The 24,394-nt window shown below is 43.0% G+C and overlaps 1 protein-coding gene across 2 annotated transcripts in view; it reads left to right on the top strand.

Moving 5' to 3' along the window:
* Positions 1-24,394, top strand: part of acad8 (acyl-CoA dehydrogenase family, member 8) — a 103,229-nt gene that overhangs the window by 58,439 nt on the left and 20,396 nt on the right. Inside the window, exons 7-10 of one of the 2 annotated variants that reach the window (XM_043676961.1) lie at positions 3,088-3,223; positions 17,329-17,426; positions 21,323-21,475; positions 23,163-23,266. In XM_043676961.1, the coding sequence (XP_043532896.1) occupies positions 3,088-3,223; positions 17,329-17,426; positions 21,323-21,475; positions 23,163-23,246 (471 nt within the window). In that variant the 3' untranslated portion in view covers positions 23,247-23,266. Of the gene's footprint in view, positions 1-3,087; positions 3,224-17,328; positions 17,427-21,322; positions 21,476-23,162; positions 23,267-24,394 lie in introns of those variants that run through there. The other variant, XM_043676960.1, reaches the window with a different exon arrangement.

The raw sequence follows: 24,394 nt of genomic DNA, 5'->3' as shown, positions 1-24,394 counted from the left end.
CGGGCAATTTAGCATGGCCAATTCACCTGACCTGCACATCTTTGGACTGTGGGAGGAAACCGGAGCACCCGGAGGAAACCCACACAGACACGGGGAGAATGTGCAAACTCCACACAGTCAGTCGCCTGAGTCGGGAATTGAACCCGGATCTCTGGCGCTGTGAGGCAGCATTGCTAACCACTGTGCCACCGTGCCATCACGGACCCTGGAACCTGGGAGGCAATACACCAACCATGAGCCTTGTTTGTTCCCAACAAACCTTCTATCTGAGCCTCTAACTATTGAGTCCCCAATGACTAACACTCTCCTCCTTTCCCTCCTTCTATTCTGTGCAACAGGAATAGGCTTTGTGCCAGAGACCTGGGCCCCACTGCATACTCCTGGTACGTCGTCCCCCTCAACAGTATCCAAAACTGCATGTATGTTTTTCTGTGCTGTAAAGTCCCACCATGGCAGATGATAAAATTTGCATTCATTAAAAACTAGCATTATGCTATAGAAACTCAATTGGTTCACTAATGCTTTTTAGAAAGGGAGATCGGCCATCCTTATCCTGTCTGGACTACATGTGACTCCAGACCCACAGCAATGTGGTTTACTCTTAAGTGCCCTCTGCAATATCCAAGTATATCATTTAGTTAGGGCAACTAGAGATGGGCAATATTTATTGAGTCTTGTTAATGGTTCTTAATGATTTGCTTATTGCAGCTGAACACTGCAGACCGAGAGATGCGGGTAATGACTCCTGAGGCAATGATAATGAAATTTTCATCGCCACCAGTAAAGCAGGTCCTTGTGGCCCAGTGAGTAACTGATCTAACTACAAGAGGTTACCCCAGTGTGAAACAATCTGCTGATGCACCTTTGCTGTAAGATGAGCAAAGTGATGCTTGGCCTATGGATCTCACGATCGGGCTAAGACCTTTCACAGGCATACCCTCTTGTTTGCTGTGCTTCAACAGAGCCAGCTAAGGCCCATCATGATTACCAAGGCTGGTCTTCCTGCTCCTATGCTTCCATCAACTGTTTCTTCTTCAAAAATGAAAAAGCAAAAAAATTTATACGATATCCTAAAAATGATTAGTCAGGGCAATTAATCCAAACTCATTAAAAAGAATCAGTCTTTCAACTTTAAAAAACCTTGCTAGCTCTGTGATGAATGAAGCAAGGGACTCTAATAATCCAAATCACTGCATATGACTGCCCTGTTAAATAGCTCTCCAATTATTTTGTCATTTTCTGTGGCCTATCCCATGAGGTGTTACTTTCCAGTCTGTCTGGTACCAGTGATGTTGCGGAATCTGATATACATATATTCAATCTATCAATCACATTATTAAACTCACTAAGGATGATCATGGTGAGAACAGGGTGTATGTTGAAGGCCATGACCTCAAATATGTACCAGGATTGTGTAAAATTAGAGGCCTGGTAACTGTAGTAAGCAAACATACCACCACTCAAAATCAGTCTTGAATGATCTCTGACTCTGGATATGCACAGATATGCAGTTTATGGGATGGGGGTCTATAAATAAATTGTCTTATGATTGAATCTATGTGAATTCAGTAACTACAAAAACTGATTTAAACCAATAGTAGCTAAGGTGAAAGGAATTCTAGCAATTTCGTGTTCTTGATAGAAATGATTTAATCATCAACCAGTTTGTAGCACCCTTTCCTTTGTGATAAAATCCCATTTCAGATTTGAGAGCGTAAAAGTTAAAGCTGACATGTCAATTTAATTGGATGTGAGCATAAGAGGTATATTTAGTAAGTTTGCAGATGACCCCAAAATTGGAGGGTGTAGTGGACAACGAAGAAAGTTACCTCAGATCACAATGGAATCTTGATCAGATGGGCCAGTGGGCTGAGGAGTGGCAGTTGGAGTTTAACTTAGATAAATGCAAGTTGCTGCATTTTGGGAAAGCAAATCAGGGCAGGACTTACACACTTAATGGTGAGGTCCTAGGGAGTTTTGCTGAACAAAGAGTGTAGGAGTGTAGGCTCATAGCTCCTTGAAATTAGAGTCACAGGTAGATAGGATAGTGAAGAAGACATTTGGTATGCTTTCCTTTATTGGTCAGAGTATTGAGTACAGGAGTTGGGAGGTCATGTTGCAGCTATGTAAGACATTGGTTATGCCACTTTTGGAATATTGCGTGCAATCCTGGTCTCCTTCCTATTGGAAGGATGTTGTGAAACTTGAAAGGATTCAAAAAAGGTTTGCAAGGATGTTGCCAGGGTTGGAGGATTTGAGCTATAGGGAGAGGTTGAATGGGCTGGGCTGTTTTCCCTGGAGCGTCAGAGGCTCAAGGGTGACTTTATAGAGGTCTATAAAATCATAAGGGGCATGGATAGGATAAATAGAGAAAGTCCTTTCCCTGGAATAGGGGAGTCCAGAACTGGAGGGCATAGATTTAGAGGAAGAGGGAAAATATATAAAACAGACCTAAAGGGCAACCTTTTCACGCAGAGGGTGGTGTGTGTATGGAATGAGCTGCCAGAGGCAATGGTGGCGGCTGGTACAATTATAACATTTTAAAAGCTATCTGGATGGGTATATGAATAGGAAGGGTCTGGAGGAATATGGGCGCGTGCTGACAAATGGGACTTGAGTAGGCTAGGAAAACTGGACGAGTTGGACTAAATGGTCTGTTTTCGTGCTGTACATCTCTATGACTTTATAACACCTTCATCTAATGGGCAAATAAAAAACAAATTCACTTAATAACAGCACTCTGGGTCACACTACACCACATGATTCAAGAAAGCAACTTGGCATTACCACCTTCAGGGAAATTTGGGATGGGCAATAAATACTGGCCTGGCCAGTCGTGCTCACGCCCTGTGATCATTCGTTACTTTAAAAAAAAATTAATCTGAGTCACAATGCAAGCAGCTTAACCTGCTGTCTTGTCTTTATCTACAATCTGTCCTCTTTGTGAACAAGGAGTTGGTCTGTGTCTTTAATTAGGCTACTCTGTTGACTAAGTCCATGACAAAATCATCCAGTTCATATTGTCTAAATTGTAAATCTGTAAATTGAGCAAGCATCATGTGACTAATTTCTGCCTTAATATTTAAGGTTGGATGGAACTCTCAGCCAACTCGAGCTGTGATATTTGAGGACTGTGCTGTTCCCGTTAGTAACTTGATTGGAAAAGAAGGTGATGGATTTTCCATAGCCATGCATGGACTGAATGGCGGAAGAATCAACATAGGTAAGAAAACTTGAGAAATTGTTCAAAGAATTAATGGGCTGTTCATCTTCCCTCTCATTGAAGAGAAGGTCCCAGTTTGAGCAATACTTCCATTCTTTAACTAAAAGAAAAGTATTACAGATGCTGGAAATCTAAACAAAAAAAACAACAATGCCAGAGGAACTCAGCAAGTCTGGTAGCTTCTGTGGAGAAAGAACATTAGGTGGGCTTGGATCGGCGCAACATCGAGGGCCAAAGGGCCTGTACTGCGCTATATTCTTCTATGTTCTATGTTCTAAAAATGCCAGAGGAACTCAGCAAGTCTGGTAGCTTCTGTGGAGAAAGAACAGTCTAAAAATGTTTTTCAGAGCAGTTTGAAATGACTGGTGGTTGCAGTCAGGTTCTGTCATGTACCTAGCTACCACAAACTAGGGTCTAATTAGTGCTTGCTGATGATTGCAGGATTGAGTTAATGCCAGTCTTCAGGGTGTGGGTCCATTGGCAGCTATTGGGTGCAGGGACCAGTCAGTGCCAGCTGGCAGAATGCGGGGTCTGGTCAGTGCCAGCTGCCAGGATCACGATCCAGTCCGTGCCAGGTCATGGGGTCTGGTTGGTGCCAGCTGTCTGGGTGAATTGTCTACAGAGTGTAGTTGCATATTTTTGAGTGGCCACTTGCATCTATAACATCCCTGACTACTTTTATGTTTGTTGAATGTCGAAACATGCTGCAACAAATTTCAGTGTTTGCCTCCTAGTAGATAGTTCCTCTACATTGCTTTCCCAGTTGAAATGCTGAAGTTTATAAAGCTCTTCATATTAGGATGCCCGGATGACATTTGTATTGACCACCTTGCTGGTTTATGCTGTTCCCAATCGAAAATGACGGATCCTGTTGTCCTCAATGTGAGAGACCTGGTCTGTCCGTCTCCATGGCATTCTGAAGATGGTGTTCATGCTGTTAAACCTTGCACAATGAAGTTGTGATTTTGTCCTGCTAAAGAATTCTCATAACGAACTTCAAGTATCTCTGATCGAAGCATTCAGGCCTCAGTGATTAGCACTGCTGCCTCACAATGCCAGGGACCTGGATTCGATTCCAGCCTCGGGCGACTGACTGTGTGGAGTTTCCACATTCTCCCCGTGTCTGCTTGGGTTTCCTCCGGGTGTTCCAGTTTCCTCCCACAGTCCAAAATGTGTGGGTTAGGTGAATTGGCCATGCTAAAATTGCCCATAGTGTTCAGGATATGTAGGTTTGGTGCATTAGTCAGGAGAAATGTAGAATAATAGGGGTAGGGGATTGCGTCTGGATGTTTACTATTTGGTGGGTAGGTGTGGACTTGTTGCGCCAAATGGCCTGTTTCCACACTGTAGGGATTCTATGATTCAATGATTTCTATGGGATAACTGATACACCATAAGCATTTAGTCTATGTCTATTGTGGTTAAATTATTAGAATCTGTAATTAGACAGACAATGTCTAAATATCTGAGGAATACCAACTGATCAAAGTAATTCAGTATGAACATTTAAATTATTTATGGGATATAGATGTCACCCAGTGACTTGCAAGGCTATTTCAGAAAGATGTTGAGAGTTAGCTGCTTTACAGGAGACACATGTAATCTAGAATGGGTTACTGGACATCTGTGCACCAGAATGGTTTTTATGACATTGCTAATTTATTGATAGTTTTGTCATAATTGAGACTAGCTTTGTGTTTCAGATTCTTTGAATTGTATTCAGCTTCCACCAGCTGCCTTAATGCAGTATCAGCCAGTGCCCCCAGATTTGCCTGAGCTTCTGGTGGGTTACTCGCGCAGTTACATTACCCACTGTGCCACCAGCTCAATGGATTTGCAAAGGTCTAATGAACATTAGTGACCTCAAAATGTGCTGATATGGTAGATTTGGTGTACAAATCCATAGATCCCTGAAGGTGTTAGCACAGGTAGACAGGGCATTGAAGAAGGCTTAGAGGATGCTTGCCTTTATTAATCGAGGCGTAGAATATAGGAACAAGAAGGTCTCATTACAACTTTATAAAGCAATGGTCAGACTGATGAAATACTGTGTGCAGTGTTGTCATATTGTCGGAAGGATGTGATTGCACAGGAGAGATTCACCAGAATGTTGCCTGGGATAAAGAGTTATGAGAGAATGTATAGACTGGCTTTGTTTTCCTTGGAACAGAGGATGCAAAGGGGAGGGAGAGTCTGATTAAGGTGTGCAAAATAGAGAATCATACATAGGATGGACTGTACAAATCTTTTCCCCATGGCAGAGCCGGCATAAATTTAAGATAAAAGAATAACGAAAATTTACAGCCCAGGAACAGGCCCTTCGGCCCTCCAAGTCTGAGCCAATCCAAATGTACTGTCTAAACCTGTCGCCCAATTCCTAAGCATCTATATCCTTCTGCTCTCCACCTACTTATGCATCTGTCCAGATGCATCATAAATGAATCTACCGTGCCTGCCTCAACCACCTCTGCTGGCAATGCATTCCAGATACCCACCACCCTCTGTGTGAAGTACTTGCCGTGTGTATCCCCCTTAAACTTTCCACCTCTCACCTTGAAAGCATGACCTCTCGTTATTGAATCCTTCATGCTGGGAAAAAGCTTGTCTCTATCCACCCTGTCTATACCTTTCATGATTTTGTAAACATCAATCAGGTCCCCCCTCTATCTCCTTTTTTCTAATGAAAACAAACCTAATCTACTCAACCTCTCTTCATAGCTAGCACCTTCCATATCAGGCAACACCCCCGTAAACCTTCTCTGCACCCTTTCCAAAGCGTCCACATCCTTTTGGTAATGTGGCAACCAGAACTATACACAGTATTCTAAATGCGGCCGAACCAATGTCTTGTACAATTTTAACATGATTTGCCAGCTCTTATACTCAATACCCCCATCCAATGAAGGCAAGCCTTCATGACCACTCTATCCACCTGTGCAGCAACCTTCAGGGTACAATGGATCTGTACTCCCAGATCTCTCTGCCCATCAGCTTTTCCCAAGGCTCTTCCGTTCATTGTATAATTCACTCTAGAATTAGTCTTGCTTAAATGCATCACCACACATTTGTCTGGATTGAAATCCATCTGCCACTTTTCTGCCCAACTCTCCAGTCTATCTATATCCTCCCGTATTCTTTGACAGTCCCTTATGCTTTCTGCTACTCCACCAATCTTCGTGTCATCTGCAAACTTGCTGATCATACCAACAGTGCCCTCTTCCAGATCATTTATGTATATTACAAACAACAGTGGCCCCAACACTGACCCCTGTGGAACACCACTGGTCACCTTTCTCCATTTTGAGAAACTCCCTTCAACTACTATTCTCTGTCTCCTGTAGCTCAACCATTTCTTTATCCACCTAGCTAGAACACCCTGCACACCATATGACTTCACTTTCTCCATTAGTCTACCATGGGGAACCTTATCAAACGCCTTACTAAAGTCCATGTGTATGAAATCAACAGCCCTTCCTTCATCTTGGTCATCAGATGAGGAGTAAATGGTTTGAAGGAGGTCTAAGAAAAAGATATTCTCACCTAGAGGGTGGTAAAATAGTGAATGCGCTGTGTGAGAGGGTAACAGAGGCGTGTGGGCATGTACATCTCAAATTTAAGAAGCAACTGAATGAGCACTTAAAATGACAGTGGCGTGAGCTATGGACTAAGTGCACATAAATGGTGTGAGCGTAGTTTGATGTTTGTTGGTTGGCATAGACATGTTAGACCGAAGGGCCTGCTTCTATGTTGTATGACTCTATAGAGGAATTGCCTTATTTGGGCACTCTGAAGTCGTTTGACAATGACATGGGCAGGGATCTGGTTAGAAAATAATGAGTATGTATTCAAATTGGTAGAAAATGATCAGTAGCAACCCTGAGGAATCAACTGATGTCTCCAGGTCACCATATTTAAATGTGTGGAGATACCGGTGTTGGACTGAGGTGGACAAGGTCAGATGTCACACAACACCAGGTTTTAATCCAACAGGTTTTCTGTGGAGAAGGGCATGGATACTAAATGAGTATTTTGCATCAGTGTTGGTTGTGGAGAAGGACGTAGAAGATATAGAGTGTGGGGAAGTAGATGGTGACATCTTGAAAAAATGTCCATATCAGAGAGGAGGAATTGCGTAGGGGTGGATAAATCCCCAGGGGTACCCTAGAATCAGGTGTACCCTAGAACTCTGTGGGAAGCTAGAAAAGTGATTGCTGTATCCCTTGCTGAGGTGTTTGGATCATTGATAGTCACAGGTGAGGCACCGGAAGACTGGAGGTTGGCTAACATGGTGCCAGTTTTTAAGAAAGGTGGTAGGAAAAGTCAGGAAACCATAAATCAGTGAGCCTGACATAAGTGGTGGGCAAGTTGTTGGAAAAAGTCCTGAGGGACAAGATTTATGTATTTTTGGAAAGGCAAGGACTGATTGGGGATAGAAAAAAGTGAGGACTGCAGTGGGCAGCACGGTGGCACAGTGGTTAGCACTGCTGCCTCGCAGCGCCAGAGACCCGGGTTCAATTCCCGCCTCAGGCGACTGACTGTGTGGAGTTTGCATGTTCTCCCCCTGTCTGCGTGGGTTTCCTCCCACAGTCCAAAGATGTGCAGGTCATGCTAAATTGCCCGTAGTGTTAGGTAAGGGGTAAATGTAGGGGCATGGGTGGGTTGCGCTTCGGCGGGGCGGTGTGGACTTGTTGGGCCGAAGGGCCTGTTTCCACACTGTAAGTAATCTAATCTAATCTAATCAAATCAGAGTCGAAAAGTGTGGCACTGGAAAAACACAGCAGGTCAGGCAGCTGATGAAGAGCTTATGCCTGAAACATTTACTCTCCTGCTTCTCGGATGCTGCCTGATTTATTGTGCTTTTCCAGTGCCACACTTTTCGACACTGATTAAGAATAGTCAACATGGCTTTGTGTGTGGGAAATCATGTCTCACTAACTTATTACTTCTTCAAAAAACTGAATCAAAGAGGATTGGTGAGGGCAGAGCGGTGGGCATGATCTATATGGACTACAGTAAGGCATTCAACAAGGTTCCTCATGGTAGACTGGCTAGCAAGGTTTGATCACACAAAATATTGGGAGAACTAACCATTTGGATACAGAACTAACTTGAAGGTAGAAGATGGAGGGTGTTGGTGGAGGGTTGCTTTTCAGAATGGAGGCCTGTGACTAGTGGTGTGCCATAAGAATCAGTGCTGGGTCAATTGCTTTTTGTCATTTAAATAAATGGTTGGGGTATGAACATGGGGGGTGTGGCAAGTAAGTTTGCATCAGATGTTGAGGGGTGACCTTTCAGATGTTTATAAAATCTTGAGGGGCATGGATAGGACAAATTGACAAGGTGGGGGAGTCAGGCCAGAACAAGAGGGCATAGGTTTAGGGTGAGAGGGAAAAGATTTAAAAGGGACTTAAAGGGCAACTATTTCACAGTAAGTGTGGTGCGTTTTTGGAATTAGCTACCAGAGGAAGTGGTGGAGGCTGGTACAATTACAACATTTAAAAGGCATCTGGATGGATATTTGAATAGGAAAGGTTTAGAGGGATATGGGCCAAGTGCTGGCAAAATGGAACTAGATTAGGTTAGGATATCTGGCTGGCTTGGACGTGTTGGACCGAAGGGTTTATTTCGTTCTATACATTTCTATGACAAGCTTTCAGAACACTGCCCCATCATCAGGTGAAGTCACCTCACCTGACGAAGGGGCAGCGCTTCGAAAGCTTGTGATTTCAAATAAATCTGTTGGACTATAACCTGGTGTTGTGAGTTCTGACCTTGACCATATTTTAAGATGCCTCAGCATGTCACCATAATTAAAAGTGACCTAGTTGAAAAAGGTGTATCCAACTTCGCTGATGCCAAACCAGTTTGCATAGTAACTAAGGAGAAGGAAATAGCATTTTTTTTGTGTATTCATAAGATGAGCATGTTGTTAATTGTCTTTTAGGAGTGCAGGTAAACTGCTTTCTTGTAGTCCATTTGTTGCAGGTATATCTAAAATGTCATTAGGGAGGAAGTTTCAGGATTTTCATCTTGCAGCACTGATGGAAATAGTGAAAAAGGTCTAAATCAGGATGCTGTGCCGGTAGAACAAAGGTATACGGTATACTGACTAGATTACTGGCACCATCTTGACAGTCTGTATGATTTTCATTTTGCGCTGTCATAGCAGTCTATCTTAGAGTAGCATACTTGATAAATTGATAGGGTCCCTTGGGGGAATCATAACTATTAGCTTATTTCATGCTCAAATGAGCTGAAGCTTTCAAATGGGGGTAAAAGCTTGCTTTGCCAAATTATAGAAGTCCTTCCAGCTTCATACAGATTTCAAAATGCATATTATAATCGTATTATCATTCCCACACTTCAACATTCTTCTTTTTGTGTTTTCCGCAGTCTTTGCAGGTATTATCTAAGGCTTTTGATAGCTACTAATTTTGTCAGTCCAGAAGTGTTTCTTTGCGAGTTCCCATTTTGATTGTTGGTTTGCTTATATATGGCTAAAGATTTAACGCTTACTTATTTAACCCCTCCAGTACCAGACTGTACATATCCTGGTGTGTATCCTTCTAGAGTGCAATGATTTAGAAGACGCAGCAAAGAAAATGTTGAGTGTGGTGCTGAAAAAGCACAGCAGGTCAGGCAGTATCCGAGGAGCAGGAAAATAGACATTTCGGGCCAGAGCCCTTCATCAGGAATAACCTTGTTCAACAAGTGCATCATGTGAATGATGGGCACTGTGTGCCCCAATGTTGGGAGGAATTAATGTTTAATGTTGGGATTAGATGTCAAACAAAAGTGCTGATTGATCCTGGATGGCATCGATCTTTTAAAAAAAAGTTATGAAACTGGACTCATCAAACGAGAGAACCATACTCTTTTACATTTCTGATTTGTAGATAATGGATTCAGGAGATAAGTTTCCAGCCTCTGATCTTTCCTTCTGGTTAAGTTTCTAGTCTGAGATCTGTGCGGAAGAAAACAAAGTAAGAAGGAATGGAGCCACATCCATTGTGGATAATTCAGTAATTGCAACATCACTGAACACAACAAAGTAGTTAGATTTTCACTTATTGAAGTGGTCATTGTTTGATACCGGTGTGGCTTGCCTATAACACCGAAAGTTATTCCGGTTTTACTGCACGCAGTATATTGTTTCAGTATCTGAAGAGCTGTAAATTATACAGGAACTGCAGTCATTAGCAAACATCTCCACTTGTGAAGGGGAGATGATTGATAAAAGGTGTGTAATTTATATACATTATTTGTGAAGTTTGGATTTCAAAGTTGTGGCAAATTATTTTGCTTACTTTTGTAAGGGGTTTAAATAAACTTAGCCGGACAATCCTTTTATAGTGGTCTATTCTAATATGAATCAGAGAGCAGTTGATGATTAACCTCTGGAGTGCAAATGGAAGGTTGATACTTTGGGCTTTATGGCAGGGAGAGCAAACATTGAAAGACATTAGCTTAAAATAATCGAGGAATAAGTTTAGTTTAGAAATTGTAGATATTGAACAATTTCAGTGTAGTTCCAGAGAAGACCTAACTAGACCAGAGGCAAATATTGTTTCACTACTGTGAAGGAGTAGAGGACCATTCAGAGAAAGTACAATTACCTTGGGGTGAATGTTTCAATGGTGAAACCTTCAGATAGCAGCTTTTGCTTGGAAATTGACAGATTAGTCAAATACTGATAAAATCTAAGGTTTCCTTGTTGTGAGTATTCATCTTAGACAACATCACAGTTCACACTAGAAAGCCAAGGAGAAACAGTTGTGTTGAACTTAGACTTGATACAGAGGGGACATTTTTTTAAAAATTTGAATGCAAGTTTGTTTTCCTGTGCGTTTGAGACCTTTCAAACTGCGTTCTATATCTAGATGGCTTTTTTCTTTTATGCAATAAACTTACATACTATTGTTCAAGAGATTCTGCACCCTATATTTCAGTGAATGACCACCAAATTTTCAAATAATTTCTATGAAGCCAAGTTCCATTCTGGAATCTGACTTTACCAGAAGTACTATCATTTGGGATCATAACAGAAGCACTTCACTTTGCCTCTGGAATTCAGCTCTTTTATCCACATTGTGATAAAGTTGTAGAATCCTTAGAAGAGTATAAAGGAAGTAGGAGTATGCTTAAGAGGGAAATCAGGAGGGCAAAAAGGGGACATGAGATAGCTTTGGCAAATAGAATTAAGGAGAATCCAAAGGGTTTTTACAAATACATTAAGGACAAAAGGGTAACTAGGGAGAGAATAGGGCCCCTCAAAGATCAGCAAGGTGGCCTTTGTGTGGTGATAGGGGATGTGTGGGGGAGATACTAAACTAGTATTTTGAATCAGTATTTACTGTGGAAAAGAATATGGAAGATATAAATATCGAATTTAGGGAAATAGATGGTGACATCTTGAAAAATGTCCGTATTACAGAGGAGCAAGTGCTGAGTGTCTTGAAACGCATAAAAGTGAATAAATCCCCAAGACCTGATTAGGTGTACTCTAGAACCTTGTGGGAAGCTAGGGAAGTGATTGCTGGGCCTCCTCCTGATATATTTGTATCATCGATAGTCACAGGTGAGGTGCCGGAAGCCTGGAGGTTGGCTAACGTGGTGCCACTGTTTAAGTAGGGTGGTAAGGACAAGCCAGGGAACTATGGACCAGTGAGCCTGACGTCAGTGGTGACTCTACTTTCAAGGAGCTATGAACCTGCACTCCAAGGTCTCTTTGTTCAGCAACACACCCCATGACCTTACCATTGAGTGTAGAAGTCCTGCCCTGATTTGCTTTCCCAAAATGCAGCACCTCGCACTCATCATGGAATACAGAGAGAGCTAGCCATTTGGATACAGAACTGGCTCAAAGGTAGAAGACAGAAGGTGATGGTGGAGAGTTGTTTTTCAGAATGGAGGCCTGTGACCAGTGGAGTGCCACAAGGATCGGTGCTGGATCCTCTACTTTTCATCATTTACATAAATGATTTGGATGCGAGCATAAGAGGTATATTTAGTAAATTTGCAGATTACACCAAAATTGGAGGTGTAGTGGACAGCGAAGAGGGTTACCTCAGATTACAACAGGATCTTGACCAAATGGGCCAATGGGCTGAGAAGTGGCAGATCGAGTTTAATTCAGATAAATGTGAGGTGCTGCATTTTGGGAAAGCAAATCTTAGCAGGACTTATACACTTAACGGTAAGGTCATAGGGAGTATTGCTGAACAAAGAGACCTTGGAGTGCAGGTTCATAGCTCCTTGAAAGTGGAGTCGCAGGTAGATATAGAGGTTTATAAAATCATGAGGGGCATGGATAGGATAAATAGACAAAGTCTTTTCCCTGGGGTGGGGGAATCCAGAACTAGAGGGTATAGGTTTAGGGTGAGAGGAGAAAGATATAAAAGAGACCTAAGGGCAACCTTTTTCATGCAGAGGGTGGTATGTGTATGGAATGAGCTGCCAAAGGAAGTGGTGGAGGCTGGTACAATTGCAACATTTAAGAGGCATTTGGATGGGTATATGAATAGGAAGGGTTTGGAGGGATATGGGTCGGGTGCTGGCAGGTGGGACTAAATTGGGTTGGGATATCTGGTCGGCTTGGGCGGTTTGGACCAACAGGTCTGTTTCCATGCTGTACATCTCTATGACTCTATGACTCTATCTGGAGCTGAATGGCCCTGGTGGAATACAGACTAAGGATTAGTGAGCAGTTATAATTGAATAAGTGCTTCTTGATAGCACTAACACCTAAATAATTTCTAATCAACAGTTCAGAAATGCTATCACATGCTTCTGGAGCAGCTGAGACCTGAACTTGGGCTCCCTTGTTTAGAAGTAGGGACGCTATCACTATGCTACAAGAACCTTATTTGCTGACATCTCTTATTTTGTTGAAGATTGGCAGCAGACTTGTGAAGTAATTGGTCAAATTGGATTTTTCTTGGTTTTTATGCAATTTTGTGATGTTAGGAAATGTGTAAGTGTGAGATGGAGTTCAATTTGATAAAGTGTGGAGTTATCCTCTGCGCATAAAACTGTGAAGTTATCATAGCTGTACCAAATCAAAAGGTTGCCCTCTCAAAGAGATGACTGACAGTAGTCTAACCTAAGCATTGCTATATCTCAGGCAAGGGGAAGAGGCTAAGGAGAGTCTTTCATGGTAACCTCAGCCGGTGAGGGAAATGAATCTAAGGTGTTGGCATCAATCTGCACTGCATCCAGCTAACTAAACTTTAGAGAGTAGTAGGGGTGTGGAACAGTCTGCCTGCAGCGGTGGTAGACTTGCCAACATGAAGAGCACTTAAATGGTCATTGGATAGACATATGGATGAAAATGGAATTGTATAGGTTAGATGGGCTTCAGTTTGGTTTCACAGGTCGGCGCAACATCAAGGGCTGAAGGGCCTGTACTGTGCTGTCATGTTCTAATTAACCAATATATTCTAAGTAATGAGGGACTTGAAACTGTGGAAGAGCTGGGAGATATTGGAATACAAAAATATCGAAGTGATTTAGAGCTGGTGGAAATGTTTAAAAACAATTTAAAAGATTAATTATTTAAGGTGCTGTTATATGTAATGTAAATGTTATTTGCAGTTATACAAAGTTTTGGTTGACCCCATTTAGAGTGGTATCTTTTGTTCTTTGTATTGCATCTAAGGAAAGATATATTGACCTTAGAGGGGGTTCAGTGCAGATTCACCAGACTGATACATTTATATTAAGAATTATATTATGGAGGGGAGGCAATGGCTCGGTGGTTTTAGTGTCATTACCACTAGACTATTAATCCAAAAACTTGATAAATATCCTGGGGACCTGGGCTCAAATCTCACCATGGCAGGTGGTGGAATTTGAATTCAATTTGAAAAATGGAATTAAGAATCTATGAATGACCTTGAAATATTATTGATTTGTTGGAAAAATCCATCTGGCTCAGGGAAGGAAATCTGCCATCCTCACCTCATCTGGCCTACATGTGATTCCAGAGTCATAGCAATGTGACTAACTCTCAAATAGCCTAGAAAGCCAATCAGTTGGATCAATCGCTACAAAGACTCGACAGAGAAATGAAACTGGACTGACCACCTGTTAAAGAACTAAGCACTGGAGAAGGTAATAGCAGAAACAGCGCTGTCGACCCTGCAAAGTCCTCTTTAATAACACATGGGGGCTAGTGCCAAAATTGGGAGAACTGCCTCACAGACAAGTTAAGCAACAGCCTGATGTAATAATATTCTCAGAATCATACCTTTCAGACGATGGCCCAGACATCGCCATCACCATCCCTGGATATGTCTAGTACAACTGACATGACAGGTCTAGGAGAGGAGGTGGCACTGCTGTATACGGTCAAGGGGTAGTTGCCCTAAGAGTCCTCAACATTAACTCCAAACCTCATGAAGTCTCATGACTTCAGATTAAACATGGGCAAGAAATGTTCCACTGGTTAGAAAGTACTGTCCTTCCTCAGCTGGTGAATCATTCATCTTGAACCACCTTGAAGGAAGCACAAGAGGTAGCAAGAGTATGACTGATTCCCCACTCAGAGTATCTCAGCGTCCAGCACCACAAATGGGTTGACAGCAGCACTACTGATTGAGCTATCAGGTCTTAAAGGGACAAGGTCTGCCGCCAGTGGTGAAGGAGCCAACGAGAGGGAAACAAATACTTGATGCTTGTCAATCTACCATTTGCAAGTGCATCTGACCATGACCAGATCAGTAAGAATGTGTGGTGAAACGGTTAAAAATTATGTCCCAATACATGTGTGAATCTAACCGGAATGGAGGTGTTGCTTAGTCCCGTGTGAATCTTATTACACACCTCCCCGTGTGAATCTTCTTATCTGTATGTAACCAGAATGGAATGTGTTTTTTAGCCTTGCTCTGCTGTTCACATGAATGTTTATATCTGGAAAAGAGTATATCAGCTGGAAAAGTCTCCAGTTCGGTGAGTCTGCTCCGGGGTTACGTTTAACCGCCGAGCGTGGGTTGTTGGCAACCGCTCTACGAGAACTGACGGCTCCCAGTTCCGGTAACATGTAGAGTGAGTATAAGCCAGACCCGTTGTAAGTATGAGACCTGGTTGTGGCGACGCTGCGGGGAATAAAATGCTCATATTCTAGCAGACTCGCCTCTTGGTCGTTTGTTCTGTGTCAGACTACTCTCCTACGAACCTGACCTTGAGAATTTTTTAAAACAGAATGAACACCACATAATTCGTGTGGAGACAATGTCCTGTTTTCACACTGTGAACACCCTCCATTGTGTTGTGTCACTGCCACCATGCTAGACTTTGAAGAGGTATAGAAACTCAAGAATGGGGAGCTGTAGGCCATCAACAGCAGTAGAACTGAATGCAACATAATCTGAAACCTTGCATATCCCCCACTCAACCATTACCATCAAGCCTGGTTCAATGCAGAGTGCTGGAGGACATGCCAGGAGTAACACCAGTTATACTTAAAAATGAGGTGTCAACTTGGTGAAGTAACAATACAGGCCTAGGTTGCCTCGATCAGCCTTGGGAAGTGCAGGGTCACAGGGAAAAGGTAGGAGCATGAGTCTGGGTGGTTTGCTCTCTAGACAGACCGTGTGGACTTGTTGGGCCAAATGGCCTGTTTCCACACTGTAGAGATTCTATGTTCTTAACACCCAAGAAACCTGACACATGCTAGAATAAGGCTGCCTGCCTGAATTGACCACATCCACAAGCATCCACACCCTCCACCGCTGGCAGTCAGTAGCAGCAGAGTGTGCTCTCTACATGATGCACTGCAGTGTATCTTGTAGATAGTATGCGCTACTGCTAGTGAGCGCTGGTGGTGGAGGGAGTGGATGCTTGTGGATATTGTGCCAATCAAGTGGGCTGCTTTGTCATGAATGGTGTCAAGCTTCTTGATTGTTGTTGGGGCTGCACTCATCCAGGCAAGTGGGGAGTATTCCATCACACTCCGGACTTGTGCCTTGTAGATGCCAGCCGGACAGGCTTTGAGGTGTCAGGAGGTGAGTTACTCGCCACAGTATCCATATCTTCTGACTTGGTTTTGTAGCCACTGTGTTTGTGTGGTGAGTTTCTGGTCAATTTTGACCCCCCCCCCCCAGTGTCGTTTATTCGTGATGGTCATAGACTGACATTTGTGTGGTGTGGATGTTGCTTGCCACTTGTCACCCAAGCCTGGATTTTGTAGCATTTGACCATAGACTGCTTTACTATCAGAGGAGTAATGAATGGTACTGAATGTTGTCCAGTCATTGAACATCCTCACTTCTGACCTTATTATGGGGGGGAAGGTCATCAATGAAGCAGCTGAAGATGGTTGGTTTGGGGACCCTACCCTGAGGACCTGCAGTAGAGATGTCCTAGAACTGAGATGATCTACCTGCAACAACCACAACCATCTTCCTGTGTGTCAGATATGACTCCAGCCATCGAAGAATTTGCCCCCGGTGCACTTCAATTCACCTGTTCAAGAAAGCAACTCACCCCCACCTTCTGAAGGGCAAGTAGGCACTGACAATAAATGTGAGCCAGCCAGCGAATGGCTAGGTCCAACAAGTGAATAAAAAAACCATTCAGGCGACACAAACTAAATTGAGTGATGACAGTATTTATTTGAGGTCCTCAATATAAATCAAATCTTTAATAAGAAAAAAAAGCTATATCTTCTGGTAGATGAGTCCATGCTCAAGTGATGGAAACCTAAAGGTAGAGCTTATGGCATTCAGAGGTTAGGTCAGGAAGCACTTCTTCTCATTAAGGATAGTTAAAAATCTTCTGAATCCTGAGAATCCTTCGGAATGGCTGTGTAGGGTGGTCAGTTGAAAATTCCAGAAATTAAATTGATGACTTTTTTATTAGCAAGTGTGCAAAAGGACACAGAGTGAAGTCAAGTAAATTGATTTAAGATTCAAGTTAACCTTAAGCCATTTAACTAGAGGAATGAGTTTTAACAACTGAATGGCCTCCTCCATATCCTATGTTTCTAGGCCCAGTGAGCGATCTTTGCATGCCTTATTCCCAGGTCCACTGACTCTGTGTCTCTGCATTCCAGGATTTAAGCTTTCCTGTTTCTAACCTCATCCACGCATTTGTGATTACTGCAGCTTCGTGCTCATTAGGTGCTGCATATGCCTCCATTCTCTTGACTCAAGATTATCTCAAAGTGCGCAAACAGTTTGGGAAACCTCTTGCCAGCAATCAGGTATGAAAGACCTTGTAATTCTTTGAGTGTTCTGCATGAGTGTGGAGTACAATCATTTGGTACTACTTTAAAGTTGCTCAGGTGGAGTAATCCCATTTCTAATGGAACAACACTGGATTGAAAATGACGTTCAGAATGTAGCTATTCAAAGCTTGTACTGAAGAAAATGCAGTGTAGCTGCCACATTAGCTCATTAGAGCCAAGTGACATCATGCAAAGTAAATTAGGAAGAACAGTAGTGATTAAGCAGACTCTCCATTTCCTTGACTATCTCCAATACCACACAGAGGAGGGCTCAAGGAGGAGCCACTTCAGAATTGAATGGAATAAGGACTGTTTGTGGAACCTCTTGTGGAGTATCCTAATTACATCAGTTTAAAACCAATTCAATTAAACCACAGTATTTCTGTTACGTTTTGTCAATAAATATATTGTCAAATTGCTGAAACTCTAGTTCTGTCAAAAGGGGAAAGAAGAAATTGTAAGAGTTAAGTTGAGTGAACCCTGACCTGTGTGATGATTCAGTGTGAAAGCACCTGGCAGGTTAAACAGACAAGCTACCTGCTGTGAATGTTAATAAGATTGTCATGGAATCCCTACAATGTGGAAGCAGGCCTTTTGGCCCATTGAGTCCATATCAATACTGTGACAAGCATCCCACCCAGATCCACCCCCTTAGCCTAACCATGTAACGTTGCATTTCCCATGGTTAATCTACCTACCCTACACATCCCTGGACACTATGGGCAATTTAGCATGGTCAATCTACCTAACGTGTACATCTTTGGACTCTGGGAGGAAATGTATGCATACACAGTGAAAATGTGCAAATGCCACACAGACAGTCATCCAAGGCTGGAATTGAACCGGGGTCCCTGGAGCTGTGAGGCAGCAATGTTAACCACTGAGCCACTCTACTGCCATTTGTCCTGAGAACTACCCAGAGGCTTGAAGGTGGAAATTCTCAGCACACCAGCTGGGGATTTCAAATTTGGTTAGTTAAGTTAATTGTATACATGTGGTATGAAAGCTTTTTGTCCGTAATGATGACCATGAAATAACTGAGTTGTGTTAAAAAGCATTAGGTTCACTAGTAAACTTTCCTGATATGTGTGTTATATATGTATTGAGCATCTTTGGCACTCCAGTGCGCAATTATAAGTCTACCCATATATATAAATGAGTTGACTTATAATTGCTCACTGGAGTGTCAAGCAAGATGCTCAACTGTCATTAATAAGAGATGACCTAATTGAAGCTTACAGGTTGATGTAATGGTGGCCGTAGAGGTGTGTGATAACATCTGTGAATGGGTTGATTGGATAAAAAGATTGAAACAACTCCAATTCGTGGGAGGCTTGACAGGATGGATGTGAAGGGGATGTTTTCTCTTGGCAAATCCAGAACCAGAGGACAAAATCTCAGAATAAGGTGTCTGAGATTTAAGACCGTGATGAAGAGAATTTCTTTTCTCTGACAGGGTGAGAGAAAGAAATCTATGGAATTCTTTCCTGGAGAGAGCTGTCAAGGCTTCATCATTAAATATATTCAAACACAGATTTTTAATCATGGAAATCGAGGGTTATGGGAAAAAGGCAGCAAAGTGGAATTGAGGATTATCAGAGTAGCCATGATCTCATTGCATGGCGCAGCACACTCTGAGCTGAATGACCTCCTTTTGCTCTTGCAACTTAAAGTCTTGTACCAAACTACTGTCAATTCACGTTGCAGCTGTACAATGCTCTGGTGCGGCCATACTTGGAGTATTGCGTACAGTTGTGGTCGCCACATTACAGGAAGGATTTGGAATCATTGGAGAGGGAATAGAGAAGTTTTACCAGGATGTTGCCTGGTATGGAGGGAAGGTCTTTGAGGAAAGCCTGAGGGACTTGAGGCTGTTTTCATTAGATAGAGAAGAAGGCTAAGAGGTGACTTAGAGGCATACAAGGTGATCAGATGGTTAGATGGGGTGAACAGTGAGAGCCTTTTTCCTTGAATGGTGATGGCTAGCACAAGGGGATATAGCTTTCAATTGAGGGATGATAGATATAGGACAGATGTCAGAGGTAGGTTCTCTACTCAGGGTAGTTAGGGAATAGAATGCCCTGCCTGCAACAGTAGTTGCTTGCCAAAATTAATGACATTTAAATGGTCATCAGATAAACATATGGATGATAATGGAATAGTGTAGGTTAGATGGCTTTAGATTGGTTTCACAGGTTGGTGCAACATTGAGGGCTGAAGGGCCTGTACTGTGCTATAATATTCTATGTTCAACAAGCTAAATAAGAATAAAATTGAATTGGCAGTGTCCATCTGAGCATATTTTGTGACAAATGCTCAGTCAGTCCTGTAAAGTCTTGCTCACTATTATCCGGGCACGTGGGTCAGATTTGGGAGAGTTCTCCCTCTACTGATGGCATACTATAGCTGCATTTTATGCCATTTACGAGGTACACTACAGCAACTTACCAAGCCTCGTGGAACAACCCATCATCTCAACCATTTGGAAAGGTAAAAGTAGCAAGTGTACAGGAACATATAACCTGAAAGTTCCCCTGGTTCACACATGATCCTGACTTGAAAGTGTACCACTGTTTCTTCAGTTTTCCTTGGTTTCAACTATGAAACTTTATTTCTCGCAGCATTGTGGTGTACCTGCATCAGGTTGATGACTGGATAACTGTTCGAGAGACATGAATCACATTTCATCTATTAACTGGGGAATATTTTAGTGACAGTAATTTGAGGGAAAATATTGCCTTTGTTTTAAAGGCAAATTGTGTTTGATTAACTTAATATGAATCCTTTGGTGCAGTTGCTTTGAGCGCTGCTGAGGGTAATGCAATTAAGTTGTGCACAGAAACTTTATAAAGACATTTGAAGATAATACCATGCAACAAGCGTGTTTGCAAAACAGAGTTTCATTGATTTAAAGAGATGGTGACAACGTGTGTATAAATTAGCTAGGTAGAGAAAACTGAAACCGATGGTGAACATTTGTTTCTCAGAAGTTGACAGCATGCCCGAAGGGTCAATACTAGGATTGGGGCTTTTTGCTTATGTAGAACATAATTTTGAAGTTTGCAGATGACATGAAACTTAGAAATGCATTAAGTAATGGGGAGGATAATAATAACTTCATGACATAAGTTATGAAGTGTGCAATCATAGCAGATCTGTTAAAAATCATACAATACCAGATTATAGTCAGGTTTAATTGGAAGCACTAGCTTTCGGAGCGGCGTTCCTTCATCAGGTGGTTGTGACAACCACCTGATGAAGGAGCATCGCTCCGAAAGCTAGTGCTTCCTATTAAACCTATTGGACTATAACCGGGTGTTGTGTGATTTTTAACTTTGTACACCCCAATCCAACACCGGCATCTCCAAATCATAGCAGATCTGACTTAACATTTCACACTGATCTGTGCTGTGTTTTGGTAGGAAGAGTAGAGGCAAATGTAAACTAAATGGTTATAATTTAAAAATAGTAAGCAGGAATGGTATGACTAAACAAGCTGGAATTGTTGGTCTTGGAACAGAGAAGATTAAGGAGAGATTTGATGTAGAATTATTCAAAACAAAGAAATATCTAAATGGAATAAGATAAACTATTCCCAGTGACAGACTCAAAATTAATATAATTAGCAGAAAAAAAACAGAAATATGAAGAAATAATGGTTGGATTGTACTGTGCTTTGAGCTGGCAGAAGTTAATTTCAATGATAACCAGCAAAAAGGACCTGGATAAATGGCCCTTTGGAGAACAGAAAGTTGCTCATCATTTGGGTGTGAAATGCCCTTGGAACTTAATTGAAAGCACAGTTTGTAAGATTTTTTTTAGTTCATGGTCTGATTGCACTGTTGTTCACTTTTGTTGCATTTCTCTTGCAGTACCTGCAGTTTAAACTGGCTGAAATGGTGACTGGACTAGTAGCAGCTCGTTTGATAGTGCGTAATGCTGCTGCAGCTCTCCAGGAAGGTCGACAGGATGCAGTAGCCCTGTGTGCGATGGCCAAACTCTTTGCAACTGATGAATGTTTTACAGTAAGTATCTAGTATCCTGTCAGCTCTTCCAGTCTTAGTGAAAAAAGAACAAAGGATTAAACATGGTTCTCGCTGGACATAAAAGTGGCATCAAGGCCTCAGCACTGCATCATTTCATGTTCTAGAGAAGTATTTAAACTTCTGAAGGAAATAAAAACCAAAAAAACTGCACATGTTGTAAATCAGAAAAAAAAATAGGAATTGCTGGAAAAGCTCAGCTGATCTGTCAGTATCTGTGAAGAAAATCAGAGTTAACGTTTCAGGTTGAGTGACCTCCTGTCCTAAAGAACGGTCACTCGACCCGAAACGTTAACTCTGATTTCTCTCCACAAATGCTGCCAGACCTGCTGAGCTTTTCCAGCAATTTCTGTTTTTGTTTCAAAATTTCTGAAAGGTTCACTAAGATGAGTAGCAAAGGATTAACATTGCTTTCTGTGGAAAGCATTCAGTGATGCTATTATTAATTTGAAATGAGAATTGAGAGTGAGGATAGAGAGTTTAGGAAAAATTCCTTAATGCTAAAATCTGTTGGAACTTGAAATAGAATAGGGAAAACAAAATGTGTGATAGGGAGTACTGGAGGTAAAGACCATACTGTATTTTAAAGAAAAATGAGATAACTAAATAAAAGTAATTTATCAGACTACGGGAGAACAATGTGCAGTAGCATTTAATTTTGGATTACCAAAGTAAGAGTGCAGTAATAATGTGCTATCTCCGGTACTGTGAACCTGTCGATTCATTTCATTATATAAAGTAATTCATCAGATTTTGGGGGAGCACAATTCAGTTAGCTCACAGCAGAAGTGGTGAGTCATCGTCTTGCAATGCTGTAATCCATACAATAAAGGTACATCTACAGTGTTAGGTAGGATACTCCAGGATTTTGTCACAACTTAACTGGAAGAATATGCCAAAGATCATAGGGTCCTTCAGCATAGAAGTAGGCCCTTCTGTCCACCATATCTATGCTGACTAACAAACATCAAATTGGATAGTGAGGAGGGCTGTTGTCGGTTGCAAAGAGACTTGGATAGTGAGGAGGGCTGTTGTCGGCTGCAAAGTGACTTAGATATGATGCAGAGCTGGGCTGAGGAGTGGCAGATGGAGTTCCTGCCAACACGGATGAGGTTGGAGACGATGTGGTTTTGCCAAGAGGCTCCTTCACCTCATCCCAACAACAGTCTACTCACTCTCACTGGATGTCATTTCTCTGCTTTGCAGAGAAGATTTACCAGGATGTTGCCTGGAATGGAGAGGAAGTCGTACGAGGATCGGTTGAGAGTTCTCGGCCTTTTCTCGTTGGAACGGCGAAGGATGAGGGGTGACTTGATAGAGGTTTATAAGATGATCAGAGGAATAGGTAGAGTAGACAGTCAGAAACTTTTTCCCCGGGCACAACCGAGTGTTACAAGGGGACATAAATTTACGGTGAAGGGTGGAAGGTATAGGGGAGATGTCAGGGGTGGGTTCTTTACCCAGAGAGTGGTGGGGGCATGGAATGCGCTGCCTGTGGGAGTGGTAGAGTCAGAATCATTGGTGACCTTTAAGCGGCAATTGGATAGGTACATGGATGGGTGCTTAAGCTAGGATAAATGTTCGGCACAACATCGTGGGCCGAAGGGCCTGTTCTGTGCTGTATTGTTCTATGATCCGAATCTCATTTACCTGCCCTAATGCTTCTCAGTGCTTGTCTGGATGCTTGTCGACTGACTCCGCATGGACTCCGGACTACATTCAGACCAACGCAATTTGGACCCAACCAGGATAACCAAGTACCTGCAACAAATCCGAAGCCTCCAGCGACAGACCTCCCTCCGGATCCTCTGCTCCATGCTCGCAGCCATGCGCCGCTACCTACACTCCCTGCAGTCAGCCCTACCCCAGCTCAGGACAACACTCTCACAGACCTGCAAAGGACCTTTGCTGTTCTTCATCCTCAGAAGAATTCATACACTGAACAAACGTTTTTTTCCTAGCCATATCGAACATCAAAAAAAGTAAGTACAAAAAACTTTCATGTACTCACCCCACACTCCAGATTCCTCGACCTTTCCTGAACCTTCTCGCGACCTCCGGAACTGCTCGGGCGTCATCGCCCACGCGGCCGCTGCAGCCACCACCACCACCGCACGAACAACAGCCACCACCGAACATGCAGCCACCGCGATCACCAGGAAGACCATTGCCAACAGATACGTGGCCGCCGCGGGATCCATGACCACCAGGGCCAGCGCCGTTTCTGCCCGGCACGCCACTTCCGCCCCCGGAGTTGCCGTTGCCGCAGCAAATTCTGCCCCCAGTGACGTCACTCACCTGTTCAAGGACCACACTGCACACTATGCTGCTCCCCACGCTGATCTCCGCCCACACGACTAACTCCGCCCCCACTCCCAGCTCCAGCCCCGCACCAGATCCTACCTCCCGGCCCTGCGGTATTTTCACTATCCCTCCAGACCTCCCCCTCTCTGAGGATGAACGATCAGTCCTCAGCAGAGGCCTCACCTTCATCCCCCTATGCTCCCGGATCAATGGATTCGACACGCGGCTAGACATCGAGCATTTCTTCCGCCGCCATGACCACTCCGCACCTACTTCTTCAACCAGGACTTTCGCCCACCCTCTGACGACCCCTTCTCCCATCTCCAACGCACCCCATCCACATGGACACCCCGTGCTGGCCTCTTTCCGCCCTCGATCTCTTCATATCCAACTGCCGCCGCGACATTGACCACCTCAACATATCCACCCCTCTCACCCACTCCAACCTCTCACCCTCACAACACGCAGCCCTCCACTCCCTCCGCTTCAACCCCAACCTCACCGTCAAACCGGTAGACAAGGGAGGCGCAGTGGTAGTTTGGCGCACCGACCTTTACACCGCTGAAGCTAGACGCCAACTCGCAGACACCTCCTCCT

This window comes from Chiloscyllium plagiosum, chromosome 35, assembly GCF_004010195.1.
Source record: "Chiloscyllium plagiosum isolate BGI_BamShark_2017 chromosome 35, ASM401019v2, whole genome shotgun sequence".
Taxonomy (NCBI): domain Eukaryota; kingdom Metazoa; phylum Chordata; class Chondrichthyes; order Orectolobiformes; family Hemiscylliidae; genus Chiloscyllium; species Chiloscyllium plagiosum.
The sequence above is the reverse complement of the archived record's forward strand: the minus strand, read 5'-3'. Positions and strand labels throughout refer to the sequence as shown.